General features: G+C 38.3%; 1 protein-coding gene across 3 annotated transcripts in view; it reads left to right on the top strand.

Annotated features, from left to right (window-relative positions):
* Positions 1-25,075, top strand: part of OSBPL9 (oxysterol binding protein like 9) — a 63,894-nt gene that overhangs the window by 20,785 nt on the left and 18,034 nt on the right. For 2 of the 3 annotated variants that reach the window (XM_056355743.1, XM_056355742.1), the window contains exons 4-8: positions 5,327-5,403; positions 15,929-16,024; positions 17,793-17,840; positions 23,068-23,097; positions 23,982-24,032. In XM_056355743.1, coding sequence (XP_056211718.1) covers positions 5,327-5,403; positions 15,929-16,024; positions 17,793-17,840; positions 23,068-23,097; positions 23,982-24,032 — 302 coding nt within the window. Of the gene's footprint in view, positions 1-5,326; positions 5,404-7,602; positions 7,681-15,928; positions 16,025-17,792; positions 17,841-23,067; positions 23,098-23,981; positions 24,033-25,075 lie in introns of those variants that run through there. The other variant, XM_056355744.1, reaches the window with a different exon arrangement.

Genomic DNA, 25,075 nt, shown 5'->3' with positions numbered 1-25,075 from the left:
TTTACAAATCTCTGCCGTATCTGACTTGGCAGTTTGGGAAATTCAGAGATAAGGGACTATTTTAGGAGTTGTAAAACATCATTCTTCTGAATTACAGAAATTCCTCAGTAGAAGCAATGATTCTTGTCTTCAGTACTTTTTTCATTCCATAATTTTGTCCTTGGTAAAATAATTGCTTTTCTTTCTTTGTACCTCCTCTAGGAAAGAGTTCATACATTTTTCTAGTATATAATGGATGTTAAAATATCTGGCAAATAAGCCCAACCAGACAGATCACAAAAAATGCACGACTTCAAAAATACTATTATCATATTAAATCTCACTGTAACGCAATTACATATTTCTCAAGTGTGCTTCTCTGACCTAGTCATAAATAGGACTGTGATTGTGTTAAGTACCCCGTGGTTATCTCAGACATGCCTGAGATGTCATAATAAATTATACAGGTACCTTTTGAAGGATGCACTGTAGACACAAAGGAGTGAAAGGTTAAGCATATAGGAACAAATTGTAATCTAGTTCATAAAAACTAATTCTACTAGAAAAATGTAAAAATAGCTTAACTGACATAATCACAGTAAATTTGCGGTGTTTCAGCCATTAATGATTCACCTCTTGCTTAAAGCATTGGGCATATAACTCTATGGGTATGTAGTTGGGTCTGTGTGCAAAAATATTCACTGTTAAATTGCAGTAAAAACTGAGTTAATGATTCTGGCACTTGAAATAGAGGAAAGTGCAGAGACTGTTAATGTTCTTTCAGCTGCAGACAGCATTGATATTTTCGTGGATAGCTGATGCTCTGGTCCATCTTGAATTTCAGCTGACAAGGTAGCTGTTGCATTAACCCCTCAGACTAAGATCCACAGTGAATATTTGTGTAGTGTAGTGGGCTTCTCTATTTAATTTCTTTTTCTAATTAGTATAAAAAAATTGAATCACTTATGAACAGCTGAAGTAACACCTTTATGTTTTTTAAGTGCCATGTAGATGTCTCGGTATTTCTTATTTGTTTGTTGGAATACTGATTCTGGAGTCAGCCTAGGAAACAGTAACTTGATGTTGTCTCTTGCCCCCTGCTCTTCCTCTTTCTAGTTTTGTGTCAGGAGGGACCAGGTATCATTCCTCCATTTTCATATAAGCACAGATACTAGTGAAATTCCTTGGACTAGGTAATAATTGCCATATCGCAAATATGTTGGCAGAAAGAAATTCTGGAGTAGCTTTCCCATAGGAACTGGGGAAGGGATTAACTTTAAAATGGAGCCTGATCAAATCATGAAAAAAGTTGGAGTGATTTCAGGGTACTTGAGACACAGGACTAACGAGCAAAACATTCTTGTCTCCTATCTGCTGAAGAAAGCCTCCAGCATTTGCTGATACAGAGTGGATATTATGTAGTGTGCATCACAAGCTTTTTAGCTGAAAAGATATTAGAGCTTTTTCTTTGGCCAGAGTTGCCCTCTTTAGATAAAAAAAGGCCTGGATATCTAGCTTTCCATACATATGAGTGGATAATGATCTCTGACCATTGTGCGTAGATTTTTCCCATAAATTTTTTCTGAGTGTGTTGGCTAATCTCTTTTTTGAATGTTCCCATTGATTTTTTTTTTTTTCATCAGTGATCTTTTGGCAGCTGTTCAGTTCTAAATTGCTTTTACCATTAGGGAGCTTTTCCTTGCACCTAATCTCACAGCAGCCATTTTGATTAGATTTAATATAACTTTTCTCACAGCTTGCTTTACTAAAAACTGCATCCGACTGTTTTCTCCATGGTCTTCTTAAAAGAGAGTATGGAGGAGAGCCAGGAGGATCTGCTGTTGATGATAGATGGTCTGAAAGTTAAACCAGTGTCCTGAACAGAGTGCTTAAAAGGTTGCAATGCAGTGTGTTTCCGTGCAGTAAGCAGTCCTCTCATGGCAGCGTTCCTGGATCTGTCATGGCCAAGAACTTTGTCTTAGTAGCAGGATTGATGAGATTCATACGTTCTACCTAAGGATTGATCATTGCATGCCGTAAGTTTGCAATGTCTAGTATATGAGGAAAAAATACAGCTTCTATTCCTCCTGCTCAGCTGTGGTAGAAAGAGGGATGAAAGGGCTATTAGAGGAATAGAAGCTTCAAAAGTTTAGTTTATTTATGAGCACGGGAAAGTCAGTTCAGTTTTTGAACTGTACTGAGTGGGTGGTTTCTGGGTCTTCCCTGCTGCTGTAAGCCTTCTCTGTTCCTTTAGTGGTTCATATACAAGTCTTGATGCGATAACCTTTATTAATGGGCTGCTGTATATTGAGATTAGCATTTAACTAATACAGTGACCTCTCTTTGCTGGCAGCATGGAAGGTCATAGGAAGTCTGTCGCAGTACAAGGATTAATTCGCTGGTCTACAGCTTAATTGTTCCTTTTTTAGTTTAAATAATTGTGGGCAAAAAACTTGAACCATGGGATTTTTGTAGCCCGTGAATTACTTAGTAGCTCCTCAGCGACTTGTACCCCAGTTCCCCTGTAAGATGTTCTTTGGGGCTGGGAGATGGTCAATTAAAAAAACCCACCAAAACCCAGACAACAAACTCGAGAAACCTTACATATGTTGAAATACGTTAACCACCCGCACTTTGAACAGACCTTTGAAAAGTTGACGCATTGATACATTTGAAGTACTGATAGATTAGTGACACAAGTAACTTTATATGATTACTGTTCAGGGGTGACTGGTGTAAGAAGCGTAAGCTTGATTAATACGTCTGTCGGGACTAGGCAAAGGGGCCTGTTCTTGATAAGCAGAACCAAAGAAGTTAATAAGCATTAAAACTATGATCAGAGGAAAAGATATCCAATTCTAATTGACTAATTCAGTAATTGAAATTAGTGCTAAAGTGTAAGCTATGCTGTGAAAAAAGAACTGGGTGTTCGTGTGCATATGTGTACATAACGTGAAAAGAAAAACTATATTTTGCACATTGCAAAATGTATTTAGCTTAATGTAGTCATCTGGGCAGAGTTCATATGGTTTCTGTACCTTCATCGTGTCTGGTTTCACTGCATTATAAACTTGTCCTCAGCACCTGCTTCAGCTTTTCCATTAAAATACAGAGAACTAGTAGGAAGAACCCCTCTAAGTTAGAAATTCTTTCTAATGAGTTTTGGAGAGTATTACAGATGGCAAAACACAGCTTTTTAGTATTTGCTGCAGTTCCTGCAGGAAAGTTACTTACCTGCTGTTCCAAGTAACGTTTAATTACTTTAACTTCTTCTTACAGACTTCCTTTGTGCATATGAGAGCACTTTGGGTAGTCACTTTCCCTTATGTCTAGTTTTAGTTTGTGCAGATTAATGGTAACATTACCAGAATCCCTGGGGCGATTGATCACACTTTACTATTTTAAAAGAATAATGAATAGGGATTGACTTGTAATATCTGGGAAAATATGTATTTTTTTTTTTTAAAAAAACTAGCTACATTTCAAACTGGGCTTTTACTTTTACTTTGCATGTAATGGAAGTTTTGCCCCACTACTTTGTGAGGCCACCTCATCAGTTAGACTCAGAGCAAGTTTCTGTGTTTAAAAGACATTCTGCATATTTCTCACAAACACAAAAATTGCCAATTCTTTTCTGATGGTTTTGCTAATTTGACATAAATAGCGTATATATACTGAAGTAAACAATGCAGTATATTTATGTTGATATTGATGGAGTTTTCTTTGGGGAGTCTAGAAAAACCTACAGCTTCTTCCTCCTAAAGGCAGGGAGATTTCTGATTCTCCTTCTCTAATCCTTTCCTCTGGCCAATGAAATACCCTTGATGGGAATGGATGTGTGAACAAATCATAAATAATTTCCTGAAGGAGGGTTTATTTAACATCTTTGGAAAACCTGTGGTGGTTTTGAGTACAGATGGGTTTGTGCTGCAGAATACCAAAGAATAAAAACAATGGAAACATAAGGGCGAGAAAGGGAACATTGAAAACAAAGCATTTTGAGGCTGAAGGGAACATTTCAGTATAATAACTTACAGATATTTCCTCCATAACTCCATAACAAATAAGTCAGATAAGAATCTTAGTTCTCCGATTCATAATAGGTGCTAGCTCACTTAAGCTTTCCTTGGTTTTAGCAGGCTTCCTGTTGCTTTTAAATACCTTCCACTTGAATGAGGAACTAGAAACAATTGTCAATAACTATTCTAAACCTGTATATGGGCCAGTTTGTTTACAGTTTATTTAATGCCCTCTGGATTTTTCTCTTCTTTCTTCACCAAGAGTCCACTGGCTCGGTCAGCTGTTTGCTTTTTAAACACTCTTTAAATCTCAGCAAAGAACTCTTTTCAAACTAGCGAAGAAAAGCAGGATCGGTGGGGGGAAGGGTGTGTGTGTGATGATAGTCCCTACCTGTTTTGATCTGTTCTTAATCTTCCTTCTCCAGCTCCTTTTCTCTTCGTTGTCCCCTGAGTCCTGAAAACCATCCACTGCCTCCTTTAATCATGACTTAATAGATTGCTTTCTTAACTATCACCATCTGCAACTGAGAAGCATAATCATCTTCTTTGGTCATTACATCCTGACTTGGATTCTTAATTAAAACTGTATGGTGGTCTGTTGCAGAAGTATGACAATATTATTGTGTGCTGTTGTTTACATATGATTCATGTTCTAATCAGTTTGAGAGTTTAAAAAATGTTTATTATATACTTCATTATTTGTTGCGCTTCATTATTCACACTGGTGATCTGTAAGAGGTCTTTGTCCTGTCTTAGGAATCCATACCAGAAAGACTAACTTATTCAAAGTTACTATGTCCACACTGAAGTAGAATTACTGGATAATTTATTACAGGTTGAACAGCTTGTTGTAACTAAGAAAATTTAAAAATTACTTAATAAATTAAATGAGGAATGTCTGTGCAAACTCTCTTTGCATGTATGCCCCTAAAGATGAACAAGAGATAGTTACAAATAGCAATAATGCAGAACTGTTCTTGTATTTGTCATATTCTTACACTTACAATTATTTTCTTTTTGATATATAATTCAGAGTCATTAGTAGAACAAAGTTTCTACCAAAGCTTAACAGCTTTTTGCACGCATAATTATTCAAAACATCTCTCCAGTACCACTGAGTAAATTAACATAATAATGTAACAGACCTGTAACCACAGAAGAATAAACAGGATATTAAGACAATTGTGGAATTATGTTCATGGTGACTTAACAAAAAAAAATATGGTTTAACTTCCATATTTAGTAAGGACATCAGATGTGTTGGCTTATGACTTTTTAGTACGTAAGACTGCATATAATTTAATAATATCTTTTGAATACTTTTTCAGCTCGAGATGCTGATGAGAGGGAGAAGTGGATTCATGCTTTAGAGGACACCATTCTCCGCCATACACTCCAGCTTCAGGCAAGTTTTACTTTCACTTTTAACTTGTTTTTACTTTCTTTTTTTTGAAGCAATGAAATACAGTGGCATGACTGCTAATATCAAACAAATCCTGTATAACATCTGGTCATTCTGCAGCCCATACAGTCAGATACAGTAAGACATTGGTACAGGTACCTGAGGTTAGGTTCAAGTCTTTCTGTTAATATTTTCTTGTCTATCAGGAAAAGTCAGTATAAGACTTCCCTTTATTAACTCATATTTTTAATTGGTGGTTCCTGACTTATTGTTGTACATTTAGTGGTTTGGGTTTTGTTTGGTTGTGTTTTTTTAAACTAGGAGTTAGTCCTTTTTGGGTCAAGCCTGTTGTGTGCTTGTACACCACCTAATTTTGAAATTGAAATGAGACAGCAGCATTGAACCTCTTTCTCGATGACAAAAATGGTACATAGCTAATGTTTGAATCCACTGTGTAAGCTGGGTTTCGGTAGCTTTTCGGTTCTAAAAACCAATAATTGGTCTGAGGATGGTTCTTAGCACTAGTTATCTGAGATCAGTTTCTGGTGATATTCTAGATTTGGACATGTCTATAAGACTTGCTAAGCCTTTATCTTTGCTCTGGCAAGAAACCCTTAATGAAAGGGATTTTCTCATATTTGGTTTGCACCACGAAAGTATCTGATAACAGTGTAGAAACCTTGTAACAGGTTTTCACTATTTGTGTTGAATAAAGATTTGGTATGCTTTTGGAATACAGCAAGAGAATTAGGTCTTTTCACAGTTGAGACTGTGTGAAGATAAATTAAAATCCCTGATACCACAGAAAGAGAAGCTTATCAAGACTGATAGAGATGACATTTGCCCAATCTAAAGAATTAGAACAAGCCTGAATTTATCCCATCCAACTTCAGGTACTTGTGAAATCTCAGTCAATTTACCTTAATTTCCTGCTAAACAGCGGTTTTCAACCTTTTTTTACTTATAAAAGACCACTACAAATTTTCCAGTGAATAGCAGATCCCTGGATAAAAATTCAAGTTTGACAATCAGCTTTGTATCCCTAGAAACGCGTCACGGATATTTTAGAAGTAATCTCTCCATCTGGACACAGTAGCTGAACACAGACTGAAAAACTCTGCCCTGCACTGGATGTGAGGAGACAGAGATTATCTAGAGAGCACCATATGGATGTAGAAGGGCTGAGCTCCCTCCCAAGGCTTGCCTCGTTCGCCATCCTCAGCTTGGAGAAAGTGAATAGGTGAAAGTGAGCTGTCCTATTTAGGGTTTGAAATGAAACGAAATAAAAGTTGTTTTCTCCACCCGGGAGACTTTTTATGGCATGGAGATACAGCATACAGAAACGAAACACCAGAATATACCGTGGTTTTATTAAAATAAACATCTCCACGCTCTCTACAAATTGTGATTGTAGTTTTATTGGTAGATGTAGATTTTCAGGATTGTAGGTAATAACAGAACTGCTGCCTGTTATGTAACAGGTAAATGTTCCAAGAGTTTATCAAGTAAGGCAGACATATTTAGGTAAAAAAAAAGCCCAAGTTAATGATTTATCTAGTAACATTTGAAGGAACAATTAAGGATCTAGAACTGATTGCTAAGAACATATCCTCATCCCTCTTAGATAAGCGCACCACTGAGCGTAATACCTTGTGGGCCACTGTTCACCGTTCATTTTGAGGAACCCTCCCTGTGCCTGTCACTACCCTTTCTGTTTCAGAGGCCCTTATTTTTAGACCAGCTGGAATACCCTTCACTTACACCCTACTTAATGAACTGCCAAGGCTCACCGTCTTCCTTGACGTGAGCTGCTGAGCAGACAACCGTTTCAGAAGGAAAGAGGGCCGCACCTCCTTGCAAAATACGTTTCTTTGACAAGTTAAGAAGGGTCTCAGCGACTGCTCTGCGGGCTCTCGTCCCTCGCCGGCGGGATGCGCTCGCTGCGGCCTGGGGGGCTCCGGGCGGGAGCGCGCCCGCGGGGCTAAGCCTCCTGCTGCTGAGGCCAGCCGTGCCTGTGAGGGAGTGACCCCGGAGCCGCCGCGGGGCTCCGCACAGCGGCTTTTTGTTGCCGTGACAGGACGCGCGGCGCTGAGGCCGCCAGCCTCCCCTCCCATCGGGGCCGCCATTTCCCGGCGGGAGGGGCGCGCCCCGCTCGCCCACCAATCGGCGGCCGCCTTATTCGTGATGCGGGCGGCGGGGCCCGGCCTTCCTTCCCCGCCCCTCTCCGCCCCGCCCCGCCGCTCCTCACGCCTCACCGCACGGCGCGGAGGGATGGCCGGTGTGAGTACGGGGGAGGGAAGCGGGGCGGGGGGCAGTGTTGGGGCTGCCTGGTGCCGCCTCACCCCACCCCGGCGGGCAGATCCCCTCCCCGCGGCGCCTCCTTGACTGGAAGCAGCGCGCTGCCCCCTCCCCGCGGCGGCCGGGGGGTCTGGCCCCTGCCCCGCCCGGGCGGCCGCCGGCGGGGGGGGGGGGGGGGCGTTGGGCAGCCCCCGGGAGCGGGGCCTGGGGCGCGGGAGGGTCCGCCGGGGTTCGGGGCGCCCCGGGGGACGCGTTCAGCCCGTTACGGGAGCCGCTTTCAGCCTCTTGTGTACAGACACGCCTGGGCGCCCATTAGTATTTAAAACAAAACGCCACTTCGCGCACATGAAGTCCTTCGGCTTTCCTTTTTATTTGGGCAATAAAGTCAAATGAGTTCTTCGGGAGGATTATTGGCTCAGCGGGCGTGGATGGGTGTTTGTGGGCTGTAGCAGATTATTTTCTGTAACGGTATTTTCTTAGGTCCTTAGTTCATGTCATAGACAGAAACATGGTTATCTGGCACATAAACATGCATCTGTTTTTGTCCAAAATGTCTTTTCAGAGTCTTTTTTTTCAGGTTTTTATGCTGCTTTCAATCTGCCCATTCAGGTGCCGGAGTGTTCCCGTTTGGAAAGACGGGCTTTGATTAAGTTTTCTCCCCAGTGTCAAGCACAGGTGTCCGTTAGACACGGGAAGGTGTACTGAAGCCTGGGTGGTCTGTGTGCTGTGTGAACCAAATCAGAAGGGATAAGGGATTAACGCCAGGTGGTGGAGAGGTGAAGTGATGTCTGGGTGTTCTGTAGTCTGATTAGGCTTGCTAATTTTGATTTTGCCTAAATGTTTTACTGTGTTGTCCTTCAGTCCTTAAAATGGAAGTGTTGTTGAAACACTTAAAAAGAGTTAAACACGCTTTCCCCTGCCCTGCAACAAACCTAAACTTGCAAGAATGAGCTACAGGCAAGGAACTGAGGAACAACTGAGTCATAAATATACAGAATGAGTAAAGGGACAGTAGCTGTCCAGAGGGCTGACAGTTAGTAATGTTGTATCCAAGTGAAAAAACAATAGGGAGGAAATGTTTCAGATACACTTGCAATTTAATTTTTCTGAATGTTGAAATTTTGAAACTGAAGTCTTTTGTTCTACTTGCTGTGGTTTTATATGTTCTATGTTAAAGTTATTACTAAAAATACACATAGTTCTAGTGTAGCTTTGTTGAAAACTTGAACAGTAGATGGTGCGATAGTATTTTTTTTGTTAGTGTTTTTTTAATTCTGAACATCTTCATAGTTCAAGTGGGAGCCACAGAAATACATTTCTCCAATCTTCACCTATTTAAGCTTCTCAGACAGCCACACTGATGGTACCTGCCTTCTCCAGAGGATACAAACCGGAAACAGCTTCTCTTTCAAGATTTTTAAACTTTAAGGGGTGGATTTTCAGAGGGTTTTATTGGAAGTACCTTTCTGAATCCACCAGTGTTTTCCCACTTGCCCCTCCCAAGATGTATTGTTGTGGCATTACCAAGTCAGTGGCTTTGCAGTGGCCTCATGTCAGTTGTCTCATGCCTGCAAGAGATAAAGGGAAGGGTGTGTATGGGGTGAAGGTATATGGTGACTTAGATTTCTTGTTTGTCTGGGCAGAGATAGGAGGGTGGTAAGTAATCTCAAATTTTCTTTTGTTCCTCAGCAGGATCTTACGTCAACCAGCAATCCCATTCAGACAGGAAGTGCTCCTGGTATTCTTGTTTAGTGTAAATGTCCTGCTTTCCTCCTCTGTCTTAGGTGGCATCTTAGTGCTACATCTACTTTTTGGCTCTGAAATGTGAAAACCCCTTGAAGATAATTAATGTCTTTTAGAACCACCGTAACTTTCTTCTTTGATCTGAATAAGTGCATGATCACTGTTAAAATATGAATCTACTGTAAAACCACCAGTAACTATACTCTTCTCATGCCTTACAGGAGTTCAGTAAAACACTGACTGAATTTTAAAATTTGAAATGGCTGAATGTGTGCCTGTATTCTGGTAGTGTTTAGGATCCCATCTGTAGGAGTCATGCTCACCCTGAGACGGAGGGATGGGCTTTGCTTTTTGGTTTTTTTTTGCCCCCCCCCCCCCCTCCTGTTAGCTAAAGCTTTCACACTCATTCTTTCCTTAAATCCGGTGTCTTGAAATGTACTTTCCCTTCCTGTTGCTCTAGTGCTGCTAGAGCACCTTGGTAAGTGTCTTAGAGTGGCAACTAGAGAGGCTGCTGAGGATTGCATAAAAGACAACTATCAACTTGATTTAAAAAATAAAAATACCAAGCTGAAACTTGCGTATTCTACAAATCAGATGTCTTTTATGCTTCTTGAGTAGATAGGACAGTGATAATCCACATGAGAGTCTTTAAATACTTGCAGGCTACAGAGGTTTTTCTGCCCAAACTTAGGAAAAACCTTAAGGTGATGCCCCAAGCTATTTCAGCCTCTAAGTGGACCCAGTGTGGAGACAAAGGAACTGAAATTGCTGTCAATGCAAAGGTGGGCTGTTTCTTACCACATAAAAGTGAAAGGAATTAAAATAAAATATGAATGGCTCTGTAGCTTGAAACCTCCGTAATTTAAACAAGATGTTTGCTTCATAATTGGGTAATAGAAGGATAAGAAAACTGCATTTTAAGAAGCGTATCTGGGATGGTTGCTGTGAAGAGTGACAATGGTGGCTTAAATATTGAAGAGTTATACCGTGGCTTCACCAATAGAGTTGATACTGCTGCCTGAAGCAGTCCTGTCTTGCTTCTCCTAGGAAAAGGGAATAGGCAGTGCAGCAAGAATAGCTGAACTTGGAACCAGATTCGGAACTGGCCCAGATTAAAAACTACTTTTCCTGCTGCCCTCCCTTTCCGAGTTTAGTTTTAACCTGGATTAGTTTCCACATTGAGCTGATTTTATGGCAAGGTAAATGTTTATGCTGACTCGAAAGAGCAGAGTAAGGGTGACAATAAACAGGGGAACTGATTTGTTTCTTTTTCACTTATGCTGGTGTAAAGTGTGGAACCGTGTTGCTAGTAGTGGTTTGTTTGGTGTCATGTTAACCAGCATTTTTGATAACATTTCTAAAGGTGCAAGCAAAGTTTCATTCTATCTCTTATTCTTGTATGTTTCTCTTGATTATATTATATTGTTACTCGCTGGCTTTCCAATGCTGCATAAAACTAAGAACACATTCTTTTTGATTAAGACTATATCAATATGGATGTGTTTCAAGTGCTGGTGGAAGGGCATGGAGTTAACAGGCGTGCTGTCCTTTTTCAGAGTTTGCTAGCAAATTATGATAATGAACAAGCACGTTGACATAAAAAAATTACATAGGTAAAGGGATGGGACTCCAGGATATACTTAGTGTTTGTGAGGTTTCAGAATTCTAACATATGTTTTGACAGGATTTTACATCAGTATGTAAATACTTAGGTATTTTTTAACTCCTCCTATTTTCCTAGTTCTATAGCTACACGGTCTTTGCTAAGTATTTTGTGCTGTGCAAAGCAAAATTACTTTTTTTTTAAAATCATTTTTTTAATTATATTTTTTAAGGAACTGCAATATTCTGACTGTCTGGAAGGCTCATATGCCTTCCAGAACTCATACATCTGTTTTTAAACTCATTTTGAGACATTTACATTCTAAGCTTTAAATATTGCTTAAAAGTCTAGCAGACAAAAAAAAATATACATCTTTGCCACAAATAAAAAGATAAGAAAGTGTCATTGTTTAGTGTCTTACTAGTTGATTTGGCATTTTTCTTCAGTTTTCTGTGTGGTGGTTCTTATAGGCATTGTCCCACTCTACAAAATCAAATATGCTGTAGGCAGGGGATATGTTTCTGTTGAGGTATTGCGTATGGAGGGAAAGCGTTCTTATTCACTGCTTTAATTACCACAAGGTGGGGGTTTTTTGTTGTTGGATTTGGAATCCTAATGAGATGAAGAATATAGCATAAGTATCTTCAAAAAGGTAAGAAAGTCTGGTCTATGCAGCTTTCTCTTTTCCTTCACCAGTAAAGCTAATCTACAAGGACAGCTCATCAAGTCTTTGCTGTTGCCTCTGTCTATTTCTTTGTTTCCGTGCCTTTGTTACTGTTCTTTTTCCACAGAGGTCATTATTGTAATGCTTTTTTTTGAGAAATAAGTTTGAATTTTTGAATTTTTCTGGTATGACTCTTCTAAGGATGATGCAGTCTTTTTGTCCCATCCTAGTTTGAAAGAACTGGTTTAAATTAGGCTGAAATTACTTCTTAGTGTGGACAAGTTTTGCATATAAATGCATTAGTGATGTGCATGACTTCTCATTTGGAGGACAAGGAAACAACACATAAATTCCCTTAGTGCTAGCAGTTCTGTAATGGAGATAAGGCTCCTAATACATTTTTTAAACTGGTTTATATGTTGTTGTTGCCCTCCTGTTCACCCCTTCCAAAAAAAGGGTTGTATCTGAAAAGAATAATTTTGCAGGATTCCTAGCAAAAGAGTTCTTTACTCAACCCCAGACCAGCATATAAACAGTTTCCCAGGATAACCATCCTGTCTGCTTGCTCCAAGTTACTGGATATCATGCAGATCACACTGGGAGACTGCTAATTGGGTAGGTCAGTGGACCCTGTTTTCTCCTTTCTACCTACAAATACTAGGATTGGCATGTGCCCTGTAGAGTCTAGCCTTTAAACCTTTGGTAGATTCTGAAGGGGACATCCCAGTAGTTGTGGGTGGTGACAAGAGATGAGGGAAAGAATGCTATGTTGCCCTTTTCTCTTTCTCTAGAGTTGTTGTTGATAGAGGTTTCTTTGTGTGGAGGAGTCAGATAACAAATGTATTGTTTTGGGAAGTGGTGGACAGACTAGAAGTTATATAAATTACTTGCTTCTGCAGCTATTTCATCTGGTAGTATAACTGCTAGTTCCTTAAAACCTGCATGAACACGGAGTAGTCGTTACTTGAGGGAAATAGTTTACTTACTGATAGATCTATTTATTCAGTGGAAAAACAGGTTATGTTACTCTGGATTGGTGTTGACAGTAAGAAATAGTGTATTACTGAAGATCTAAAATAGTCTGGATTCCTAGTCTTTTTTGTAATTTGAAGATACATATTTTCAGATTCACAGCATAATTTCAGCTGGAGAAGACCTCTGGAAGTCACCTGGTCCCAACCCCTTCTCACTGTGAGACCAACTTCTACGTTAGATCAGGTTGTCTAGAGTGAAATCTAGTTGAGTTTTGAACTCTGCCATCCAAGGATGGAGGTATCTACAGGCAACCTGTCAGTTTATGAAGGCGTGAGCAGCATATCATACAAGTTTCTCGTGGAAACCTGCTTGCTAGTTGAGATGTGCAGTTTACTAACTTAAATGTTTAACAAACTGTTAAATGCCATTCTATTGACTCTGCTCACCTGTTTCTTTTGAAGCTTCTGCTAAGTGGCAGGGGAGGGAAGAAAGAGGTGGGGTCCCCTTTTTTCTCCTACTGTGTGTTTGAGTGACCAGATAATTAATTAATAAGGATTTGTTACACAAATCTGCCCTTCTTATATCTGGTCTTTCTAAATTACTGCTGGGTTTGAAATATTGATTGATTTTGTTGCTGTTTATACAGTGGCTTTTTCTGTGCTAATTCTAGTCTTGGTATTTTTAACTTTCCATTATCTTTTGAGTTTCAATCTGAAACTTATGTGAGCATTTACAGTCCTTAACGTAATCTCATATAACACAGGCTAGTAAATTTGCTCAGTAGGTTATTAAACTGTCTTTATACAAACCAGGAGCAATCTGGTGAAGTGCTACAGCCTTAAGTACCTGTGCTTTCCAAAATTATTTTCATGTTTCAACTCTGTGCTATGTCAGCTTGACGCTATACTTAGTCTTACGGTTTTCTCTTTACATGGATTGAAGTTTTAACTTTCTAATAAAACTTCTTAGGCCACAATTCTCACTCTGTGTTTGTTATGCCTGTCTGCTCAGTTGTAACACTACATGTTTTAATCAGCTTTTCCTTTAGTGCTAAGAGGCTGAAATTTAAAAATGGCATTTTATCTTTAGCTCATCACTAAAAATACCAGTCTTACATATTAGTAGTCATAGACTGATGACTGAAATAAAAATCAGCATTTTGATGCAGCATACAGATAACTTGCACCATAAACTATATTTCTGTGTGTGGTATCTTCAGCAGAAATTTTATGTATAGTTCATGCAGTTTTGGTATATGAAACCTGACCTCCAGAATTTTTTAACTGAGCACGCTAGACCATTTGCTGAAACAAATGTGTTGGCTGCTAGCTGTACAGAGAATTCTGTTTTCAACAAGGAAATATAATACTAATTTCATACAGTTTCGGTGTAATTTGAACTTGAGTAGTTTGAGGGACTGTCAAAAGTTTCTTGGTTGAGAGGATTCCACTTTCTGCCTATTAGTTTCTTTTTGGTAACTTGTTACGCTGGGTGTTCTTTGTTCTTTTGGTAACTTCTTGGCATAGTCAGAATGGTTGCTTGCTTCCCTTCTCCCTCCTCGTTTCAAAACACTGTTTCTAAATTTGTGCAGTGTGGACTGGCTAATACAGGGTGAAGTACCTTTTTTTTATGTTGGTTTACCAACTAATCTGTATGGATAGATTTACTCACATAGAAGTTGTCAAAATCTGGGTGTTAGTCTGTAGCACAGTTTAAGATTTGGCAAATGAATAAAGAATAGCGTCGTCTACAGTCAGTAGATGGCTGTATGTTTTTTGGTATGCGTGATACTGTGCACACAGCTTGTCAGGCATAAGAGCAAGTCATTCCTCTACTGCACACAAACCTTCATGCCTCTGAAGAGCCATCAGTAAAGCTCTTAATATGATGGCACATTATACAAAAATAAAATAAACTTCCCTGCATTTACAGAGCACACAATGTCAAAGAAAACATTATGCTAATATGGAATCTTGCAAATATATGGATTGCCTGTCTTCTCCCATACAAAATGTTTTTTAATCACTAGCTAATTTTTACACATTCAGACTCTTGAGATTCTTAGCAGCCAAAACAGCACAGCTGATAGTTTCCTAAGAGTTTGAAGTGAAGATGCCATACTTTAGATCAGTGTAAATACAGTTAAAAGTATTTAGGCTAGTAGAAAAGTGTTGTCACTTCTGTGATGTTCTCAGGATTATGTTTCTGTTATAACTGATGTTTGCTCCTTTATCCTTAATGGGTTTTTTTTTCTTCCTATATGTTTAACTTGCATTGTGCAATTTTTATTTTTTCTAAGCAGGGAGTGCCTCAGTATTTGTTTTGCAGTTCCCTTTGCTTTCAAGGTGTTATGTAAATAAACCTTAAATGTGTTTACATAGCATATGTGTGTGAAGTCAGAAGTAATCAATTTCAAGAATCCTGTCTTTTCTTTCCTGTAGTTAAAGATGTGGTAACCCAGTGGGAGTTTGTTCAGGTCTTTAAATACATGGTTTATCAGTTTAAAGGTTGGGATTATGTTACATGCACAAGTGTGCTTTGAGCCTTACATTATTAAGAGAAACAAATTTGCAAGAGAGAAAATGCAAAAGTAATCATTCTTGCAGCAGTGGTACTTTGTCCTTGTTGTCATATGTGCAACGAAACATAAGAAATGAAGTACAGTGAGAAGAATACATATCATTAAAACTGTAGAGGATCTAGGGCAACCAGGAATAATAATTTTGAATTTTTTAGCTCAAAGGTAGGCCTATATTTAAGAAGAGATTTAGCACTCGTTAGTTCAGTTCTTTGCTAAGAAGTTGTGATTTGAGCTGTCTTTGTCTGAAGTGTGAAGAGTGCAGTCATGCAGTTGGGTGTGGGTTTGTTGTCTTTAACTGAAATGTTAGAATATGGAATTATGGATAGTCTTGAGGAAAAACTTTAATTCTGTTTTATATTTCCCAAAGAAACTTCAATTAGTGTAATTTAAGGGGATTTGTTCAATCGTAAGTAATGAAATACTCTGCTGTGTGATGATTATACCCCCACTGAAAATATGTGGCAATTTACTGTTACTGATTTAGCCGTAAATAGAAGACAAATGTGTTCAGCTGTGTGCTTGTGTTTGCATATGGCAGGATGAGAGGCAAGGCAACATTTTATCAGTCAGTTGGCAGGCAAAACCATATTTTTGTTATCCTTTCTCTTCCTCCTCTTAAATGCTAATTATATGTTTTGTTTTTTTTTAATTTATTTATATATAGGGTGTGGATTCAGGATTTGTTCCCAGCGTTCATGATTTTGACAAGAAACTTACTGAGGCTGATGCTTACTTACAGATCTTGATAGACCAACTGAAGGTATGGTAACTAACTGGTGTATTTAGCGTGTTGGGAGTCTGCTTGTCAGTGTGGAATTCAAGGTCTGATTGAACAAAAGCTCAGTGGAGGGAGGGAGTCATGTTTGATGCTTGGCACGTTCTGGTAAATGTGGGATGCAGGGAGAACTCATCTGGCTGAGCTGACTGTGAACTGGAGAAACCATACCGTTTTTTATATATGAAGTCTGATGATTGAATTTAATTTTTTTTCTCCCTAGCTTTGGGTGTTTTGTAAGTTCTAACTACTTCTGAAATAAAGAGATTTTTACTAGAGGTTTAAAAATTAGAAGTTACAAGCTCAGGGCTGAAATAAGCTGAAAATGGCTCTCTCTTAGAATGGATTGTGGGACTGTTAAAATAGAATTAGAAAATTAGAGTAACTCAAAACAGATTTCATAGAATGGTTTACAATGGCTAAAGCATTCTTTTGTATTTATAGTTTCATGGAAGTGACAGATTATTTATTTAATTATGTTTTAAAATTAAACTTCATTGTATTGCTCATAGCATTTTAGAATTTATCTTGAGAAAAATTTGTCAAGTAATTGAAACTATCCACAACTGTAGTTACATGACTGTTGCAGTAGCAATAGACACTCTGCACTTTGTCCTTGAATGAAAACATTCTGTAGAAATCTTGTACAAACGTGGTTCTTTTACACTTTGTATGTGTATTTTAAGAGTAGGTGGGAAGGTGAGGAATGATAGGGTTGTATTTCTCAGTACTCACCTTATTGAGAAAAACAGTTTTTGCTGCTGGTTAGGACACTTTTTTCCCATGACTCAGCATGTTAAAATTGCTGTTAAGATGGCTTCAGTTCTGCTGGTTTGGATTTTTTTTTTTCCCCCCTGATACAATGGGCAAGTACTGCATGTGGGATGGGATATTCAGCAAAAATTCAGTTGCAGGGGAGGGTGGAGAGGGGGAAGAGCATACCAACAAAAATGGAGGTAGGCAAAAGAGATGCAAACAAAATTCAAAGCTGAGCTGCAAAGGCTTGATCAGGAGTTACCTTTGTCTCCTGCTCTGGACCAATCTAGCACACATCGCTAAAGGAAGGTATTTAAATCTTTACACCTTCTAACTGTTATTTCAGGCCAGCTTGGGGGGGGAGAGGGTATAGGAATTAATTAATAATGAAAGAAAAGTGAATTTTAGGAGGGACAGTAAGAATTTGCTTCAGTTTGCTTAGCTGCATCTCATAGTCCACTTTTAAGAACATAAATAGAACTTAATGCTGGGAAATCACTGTGTATCTTCCCAAAAAATGTGCTTACAGATCTTGTGTGATTTGAATCAGGTACCTCAATAACAAGGTACCTTGATGGGTCGATAAAGGTTGAGGCCAGTAAGCATATAGGTAAGCACTCTATATGCCCCAGAGGTCTTTGCTGAAATGAAAGAAAGGCGGTTAAAGTTCTAAGGAGTGTCACTTTTATTACTTAACCTCACGGGTTTTGTTCCGACCATGGTAAAATCATGCCAGGCTGAACTGTGGAGCTAGACAGGATCTGAGATTGGATCTCTTGCAGGATGGGATAATGTGGGGGAGATTAGTTACAAATTTGTTATATCACAAATGCTGTAAAGAAATATTGGGCAAAACCAGCTTTGGGTCATAATACCAGCATTGTGTAACTGAAGTACTTACTAAATGCTTTTGGCTTTAAAATTTTGGTGTTTCTGGCTGATTTTATATGAAAAAATAACACTTTGCAGTATTTTCACAAGTATCTCTTTCTTTTAGCTCTTTGATGAAAAACTCCAGAACTGCAAAGATGATGAACAGAGAAAAGCAAGTACATTTTGTCTTAAATATTGTTTATTTTGCCTAATCAGATGGATTTTGTGCATCAATTTTCTGTAGTCTATAGGAATCTACAGTTCAAATTCATCAAGTTGTCAAAACCAGTTAAAGCAGTTTGAATAGTAACATCATTTGTGTTGTGAATAGGTTGCAAACAAGAATTTTTAGTAATACTGGGTGTAATAACATTAAAAAAGGTTTCAGTATGTAGGAAATTATTACTCCTCTGTTACCCAACTATCAAAAGCATTTTTAACTTAAATGTGCTTTTTAAAAATCTTTAACAAAGATGAATGTTTAATGTTTGTAGGAGTCACAAAGCTATTCTGAAGGTAAAAAAAATACTAAGAATCACATACTTCACATAGTCAGTCTTCATCTTGTGTAGTTCTGTGACTAGCATACCACATGTTGGATGTCTGAGAATACCATAATTCATTCACCTTCGGTCAGGATGCCAAAAATGTAACTTGCTATGTGGGGAGGGCTACTTATTTAGTGAGGCTCTAATTCACTTAAGTGTTGTGTATTTTTTTTTTTGCATCCCCTCCTATTCCATTTCAAATTCAAGTTTGTATGTCAGAGTTCAATCGCTTTGTTCAAGACAGGCTAGCACAGACCCTTTGGTGGTGTGGGTTTGGCTTAAGTACCATGCTGGTTTTGTACGTTAATTTGTGTGGTATGGAGGAGGGATTTATCAATTCCTTATGAGGGGTTTATTGCTGAGGAGTTGCTTTTGTTTTCAGCAAATACGCTAATTTCAGTATCATAAAGTAGTGGTGTATTTCATCATAGTTCCCTCCCCCATCACACTTGTGAAAAATGAGCTGACCTTCTCTTGGTGTTCAGTTTCAGTTTTGAAAAGTTTCATTCTTTCTGTGGTTAGTTTACTTTGTAACAATGGTTGTGTCCTTTCATGTGTCATCCACCGTGTTTGATATGTTATGTGGCATCTTAGGAACTTCACAAGTGATAAGTCTCTCTGGAGTTCTTTTGCATGTACAGGCTTTTAAAGTAACTTTGGAGTACAAATGTTCTCTGTGTAAGCATGTTTAATCTGTAGGCAGCTGACCAAGAGAGCAAGATCTAATGATTTTGTATTTCTCCATCGGTATGTCTTACTGGGAAGAGTTCTCCTTCAATTTTGACCTCCCTCCAGATGCTACTTTGCAGATCAGGCAGTACTTTCTTTTTTCCTGTGACAGTGCTTCTAATCCCTGGAGACTTTCCGCATGTTGTGCTGATTTTTCTTTATCTCTGCAAGGTATCTATGGAACAGGCAGATTGACTTCACAGAGAAAGCAGGAGGCTTGTTTAGAAGAGGTCAGCTTCCTCTGGTTTTAAATCTTGATGAGGGTTGCTATTACTATAGATTCCATTTATTCTCTCTTAAAAATGAAAAGACTTGGCAAAGCACTTTTTTGATTCTGTCTCTTCCTGTACTAAAGCAGCTAAGAGGTTTTTTTGACACTGCATTTAGCAGTTTTCCTATTTGTTTATGAAGGTATGGTTCAGCTATCAGACTGAGCTGAGTGTAACCTGCAGCATACTTCCATCCAACCCACGGTTTTTCCCTCTGAGGAAACAAGATTTGGTAATTTTGTGGTGTGTGTTTCCCAGCTAGCTGAGTGCTGTTTTCTTTAACTGTTTATGGTTTTTAAAACATGAGCTATTATTTGTGTAAGTGTAGAGAGCATTGGACGAGCTGGTTTTTAGTTACAGAATACTTGGGTTTTGGAGATAATGGTGTAGGGTATAGGTGTGCCGAGATGCTTCAAGATCTCTTGGATACCTTCTTTGAGACTGCTAATCTGTTGAACTTGGAAGAAGACAGTGCAGATGTAGATGATTTATTTTGAAGGCTGAGAAACACTATGATTATCATTGATTCTCTGTGTCATATTAATACTCCTGGCAGAAGTACAGTGAACATTGTATTGTGGCATTGTACTGTCTTGCAAATGCTATAGCAGTGCTGCTGGTTTTGCTGAATCTACTGATGGAGTCCAGTATTTATATCCAATTACGTAGGAAGTAAAGGAAGGTGTGTGATCTGAGGGTACTGCTGTTTCAAGGTGAAGTCAAGATGGGACCTTGCTTTCGTAAAGTGTTAGCAGTGTTACTGGTGAGAACTCAAGCTTTTCTGTTTGTTTTGTGAAACTTGACCCCACATATCGGGGAGAATAAAACTGTAAGCATTCAAAAACATCAGAACAGCAGAGATGTGTATATATGGCAGGCTAGAACAAAGCTGACATTACTTAAGATTTTGGAGGGAAGTGTATCCTGCTTATGCTGTTTGGTTCACCACAAGTGCTTTTTGTGAAGTAAACCCAAGACTGAGCACACAGATTCAGGTCGCACCTTACCAGTTCTGACTACAAGTCAGCTACTCCCATGTGCTTCTGCTGCCTGTCTCTGTGGGATGAGCTGATTCCTCTGTAGTCACATGATTGTTGAATGAGACAAAAAACATGTTCAATGAAACAAAATTAGCTTACTATTGGATCACCAGTGGCTTTGTAAAAAATCAGATGTCAAGGAGGTGCAACAAGCAGCAAGTAGATGGAGTAGTTTCAGTAGCAGCTTGCAGTTTGATTAGATTAGATGTAGCACGTGACTGCATTCTGCAAATGTAAGTCTACAGGAAATTGATTCTTCATTTGAAAATATGTGTATTCATTACCTAAAACTAGGGAAACTGTCTTACTAAAATTTTATCTTCGTCAGTTTTCAAAGAGTAGGGATGTTGAGGAGAGAAAACTGTGATAACTTTTAGTAGTGATTTATATTCCTTGATATTATTTTTATTAGTAATGCTTTTTATCTTCAACATCCCTCTTTTTACCTGCTTATGATTTTATTTATGATTTTGTATTTTCTAAATTGTCTATATTGCTTTAATGCAAGTTAAAACTAAAGATAATAAGAATAAAGTTGCAAGGTTTGTAGCAGCGTGTATACATAGCAGTGTAGTCCTGTACAATTGGAGAGATAAAAGCATTTTCCTTACTTCTTCTCCAAACCGGCCACTCTTGTAAGCATGCCAGTTTTGTTGCTACTGATTGTCCACTTGTTTTTCTTTCCCCAGTGTCATGTCCATAGTATGTTTGTATAAGATCTTACAGGGGGAGAGTTCACAAACTGTATTTTATACCTGCTTACGTCACCATTCTAGAATAACATTGCTTATGAAAATCCAGGGACTTTGATATCAGTGATTAGCCCTAAAGAACAGGGCCAGTGCTTTTTAGAAGGGTCTTGTCAGGGATTGAGTCAGTCTGATTTGCCTGCGTTATTCTCATAGTTTTGTGTACGTATGAAGATGATGGTATTCCAGTTCAGCATGCTGTATTCTTGCAAGGTAGCCGTGCAGCACAAATCTGAAAAAAACTGAGTTAATGTGTACTGTTACTACTTAAGTTGACCAGCTCACAGAGGACGCATTTCCATAGAGGAAAAAATAATGATTGTATGATTTGTGGAAACTGGGTGTCCTGAGGTTTCTCCCATCTCAGATCTTCTGTGTGCCATCTTGGACAAATTAGCCTTTTGTCTGTACCTGTGTGTAAGAGTAACAGTGTCTTAAGCCTATTGTTTGGAAAATTACAAATGGGTAGAGGGAAAACAGTGTGATTGAATTACATTGTATGGCCTGACATTGCTTTCAGATTTTTGACAAAGACAGTATCAGTGAAGAGAATGAGGTATCAGTTTAGTTGGTGTGTAAATACTCTATAACATGTTGGGGGAAAAAACAGGTAAGGAATAATCAAAACTGCTGACAGCTGCCTACAGTTGGCTATAAAGCCTTGAGACTGAATTATTTATTTCAGCTGCATAATCGCCAATTTGGCAAGATCTGTATGTTTGGGTACATTGCCTAGTTTCTTTTGGTACTAAAAGACTCAAAACTTCACTGCTGTCGTATTTAAAATGCTCTTTTCAATATGTCTTGATGAAGTTTGGACTGGAAGTATAGTAGAGACATGAAAAACAAACAAAAGCAAAACAAAGGAACTTTTAGCTGTTGTTGTATTTCTCTGCTAGCAGCAGAAGTACATATAACACTGTGATACAGCATCCCTGATATGCTGTTTCCTAGATCAGCATGGTCCAGTCTTTCCAGTGGAAAAGGCAGAGGCTGGGTGCTGTTTGTCCACCTCTTGCCAATTAACAATTAAGAAAATGCGTAGCATCTTTATGAATAGTATATAGGACAGGGTATAACTGAAAAAATTTTGCCCGGGTATTGGCTGGGAAGTTGTCACTGCATTTATTTTCTTTTTAGTCTGCAAGCTGAGACTATTAATTCCTGTAGATTTATAGATGCGTGTTACTCTTACGGTGTAGAGTTTGGCTTGCAATGTTGTGTGGGGAAAAAGTTCCTTTACACACTTTGATTGTTCAAGAATCAAAAAGATTGTGACTCAAGACATGAGACGCTCATATTAATAAAAAAGAGGTACTGTAATTGAGTTAGTAGAGGTTCAGTGCTGAGTCCAATGTAGTAATTTTGCTTTCTGCAGACAGACCCAAGGATGTCAACAGGATGCTTATGCTTCTTAGATAGGTCATACTTATGTGTAAAATGGCATGTAGACACCTTTTGCATGCGTGAAGTGCAATTCTACGCAGGAAATCTTCATGAACCAGTGTTTCTAGATAAAATTAAGTAGGCAGATTTCCAGATGCACTGTTACTGGAGGCTTAAAAAGAGCAAGAACGTGTGCACTGTTATTTTTGGGGATTAAAAAAAAAAACCACCAACAAACTGTGTGTAACTGCATATGTTTGTTATAGTTGAATTATGGTTATATCAAGTAATATTGATCCTTGAAATGTGCCACCGTTCAGAATACTATATAAGGATATAAAACGTGCACTTAGACTTAATCTTCATACTGTATTTTGGTTTTGTTGATCCTATGCAAAGCTGACATGATGTAGACTTTGATGGGTAAATATGTATAATGTCACTGCTCAGAAATTCCTAATTTTGTCATCTTTAAGCTTTAACTGTCAGCTTGACTTCTATCTTGTCAATTACAAAATGAAAATTGTGTCTATATACAGAAATAGTCTCCAGCATGTTGGTCGCTTTTATTCCCTCCCCCACTTTAAGATTAAAATGTGGTGTTTGTACAGTATTTAGGTCAAACTAGATGCTGGAAATTCTGTCTCTAACCACACTGTTTTGATTTTTCTTTTACAGAAAATTGAAAGTCTCAAAGAAACAACCAGTGTAAGTGTCTTTAATTGTCATCTCTATTATGTATAGATTCTGAAATTCACCTTATTTTCTTGGATAAGTTCTTGGGGCTTTTTACAGAAAAGGAGGAATCCATATTAGGTTCAACAGTGTGATGGCAGAGGCAGCCTGATTCTGGTGCTGTATTCGGATTTTTGTCTAGCACTTTCGAGTCATAAAATCATAGGATAATTAAGGTTGGAAGGAACCTCTGAAGGTCTGTAGTGGTGCTCAGGGCACCATCAGCTGGAGCAGGTTGCCCAGGACCAAACATAGTTGGGGTCTGAGTATTAACTCCATGGATGGAGGCTCTACAACCTCTCTGGGCAACTTGTTCCGGTGTTTGATCGTTCCTGGAGTAAATTGTTTTCTTGTGTTTAAGGTGAATTTCCTGTATTTCAATGTGTCCATTGCCTGTTGTCCTGTAGCTGGGCACCACTGAGAAGAGTCTGGCTCTGTCATCTTTACACTCTGCCATCCCAGACAGATACTGATGCCCATTGACAAGGTCTCTCCTGAGCCTTTTCTTGTCCAGATTAATCAAGCCCAGCTTTCTCACCCTTTCTTCAGCTGGCAGTTAATCTGCTTGCAGTGCTCTGAAAGTTTGAAGCTGACCTCCATTTCACCCTGCAACGTGTGTTTTATGTGGCTTTTGGAAACTTCAGTTTTCTACTGCTGTGCTCTTGTCTCTGTGGAGAAAAAAAAAACGGGGGGAAGGGAAAGTAGGCGTTCTACAGAAGTGAGTGTCCATTTAGTTCTTGCCCAATATTTTAGTTAATATTCTGTGTAACTAATAAAAATACTTGTAAATACAAAATATTGTAATATAGTAATAGAAGTTTTCTCCCCCCCCCCCCCCCTTATTTTTGTTTTCCTAGAGCATGGTAGAATCAATAAAACACTGCATTGTGTTGCTACAGATTGCTAAAGTAAGTACAATGTAAACTACTTTGCATTTTAGTAATACAGCATTACTCTGAAAAAAAATTGAAATCTAAAAGTGCCTTCTATATGATCCAGGAAATAGAGATACACGTGTGTGTGTGTATATGTATAAATACATGTATATATGAAAGGTATAAGATGATTTATTTTGTTTTGATAAAATTTCTTTGATATTAATTAATACTATTAATTGATACTATTTTAATGAAGTTTCTGAAGTACTGAGTTCCGTAGCACAGTCCTGTTAATGTTTGTGGTAACAGTTGTGTTGATGACATAGCTTTTCTTTTGAGATAAACTTTGTTTTGCAGAGTTTGCTATTAAATAAGAACTTAAAACATAAGGGTGACGGAATAGTAACTTCAACAAAACTCCTCTTTCTGCTTAAGAATGTGACTAACAAATAGAAAAGGGGAAAATTCTGATGTTAATCTAAACCGGTTTGGCAAGGCTTTGCATAGGTCTGAAGTTCAGGATGATGTTGGAACTTATTGAAGTAAGAATTGTATTATTTGAGAATGCAGTATGGGTAATGCACTTTTCATTTAAATGTTTTTTTACTTTTTAAAACTTAGTGAGATTTGGATTTACTTTTCTTTGTCAAGTCAGGCTTTCACATACTGTACTTAGAATATGTTAATTATGAGCTGCTGATTTATATCTTGTGACCAACGATGAAAGAAGTCAGTGTTTTGTGAAGAAACTAATTTATGGTATGTTCAGAATTAAAGGCTGAATTCAATCAGAACACATTTTGATTTATTCAGAAATAGGCATAGTCACTTCAATTATTTTTTTTTTTTGTAGTTTTCAAGTGCATTGCTGCTGTTTGTCTTCATTCTAGATGCCAGATATATTGTGGATAATTTTGAGGCCAGTGAAAATTGAAGTATCTAGAACATTGCAGGATCTGCAGTTGCTCACTAAAAGGATCAGTGCATAATTTACAAAATGCAAATTTCATTATCAGTAGCTTAAAAATTCTGTAGAAAAGGTTTGTTAGTTAACAGGTTTCTGCAAAACAAAA

The sequence above is a fragment of the Falco biarmicus genome, chromosome 11, assembly GCF_023638135.1.
Source record: "Falco biarmicus isolate bFalBia1 chromosome 11, bFalBia1.pri, whole genome shotgun sequence".
In the NCBI taxonomy this organism is placed as follows: domain Eukaryota; kingdom Metazoa; phylum Chordata; class Aves; order Falconiformes; family Falconidae; genus Falco; species Falco biarmicus.
The sequence above is the reverse complement of the archived record's forward strand: the minus strand, read 5'-3'. Positions and strand labels throughout refer to the sequence as shown.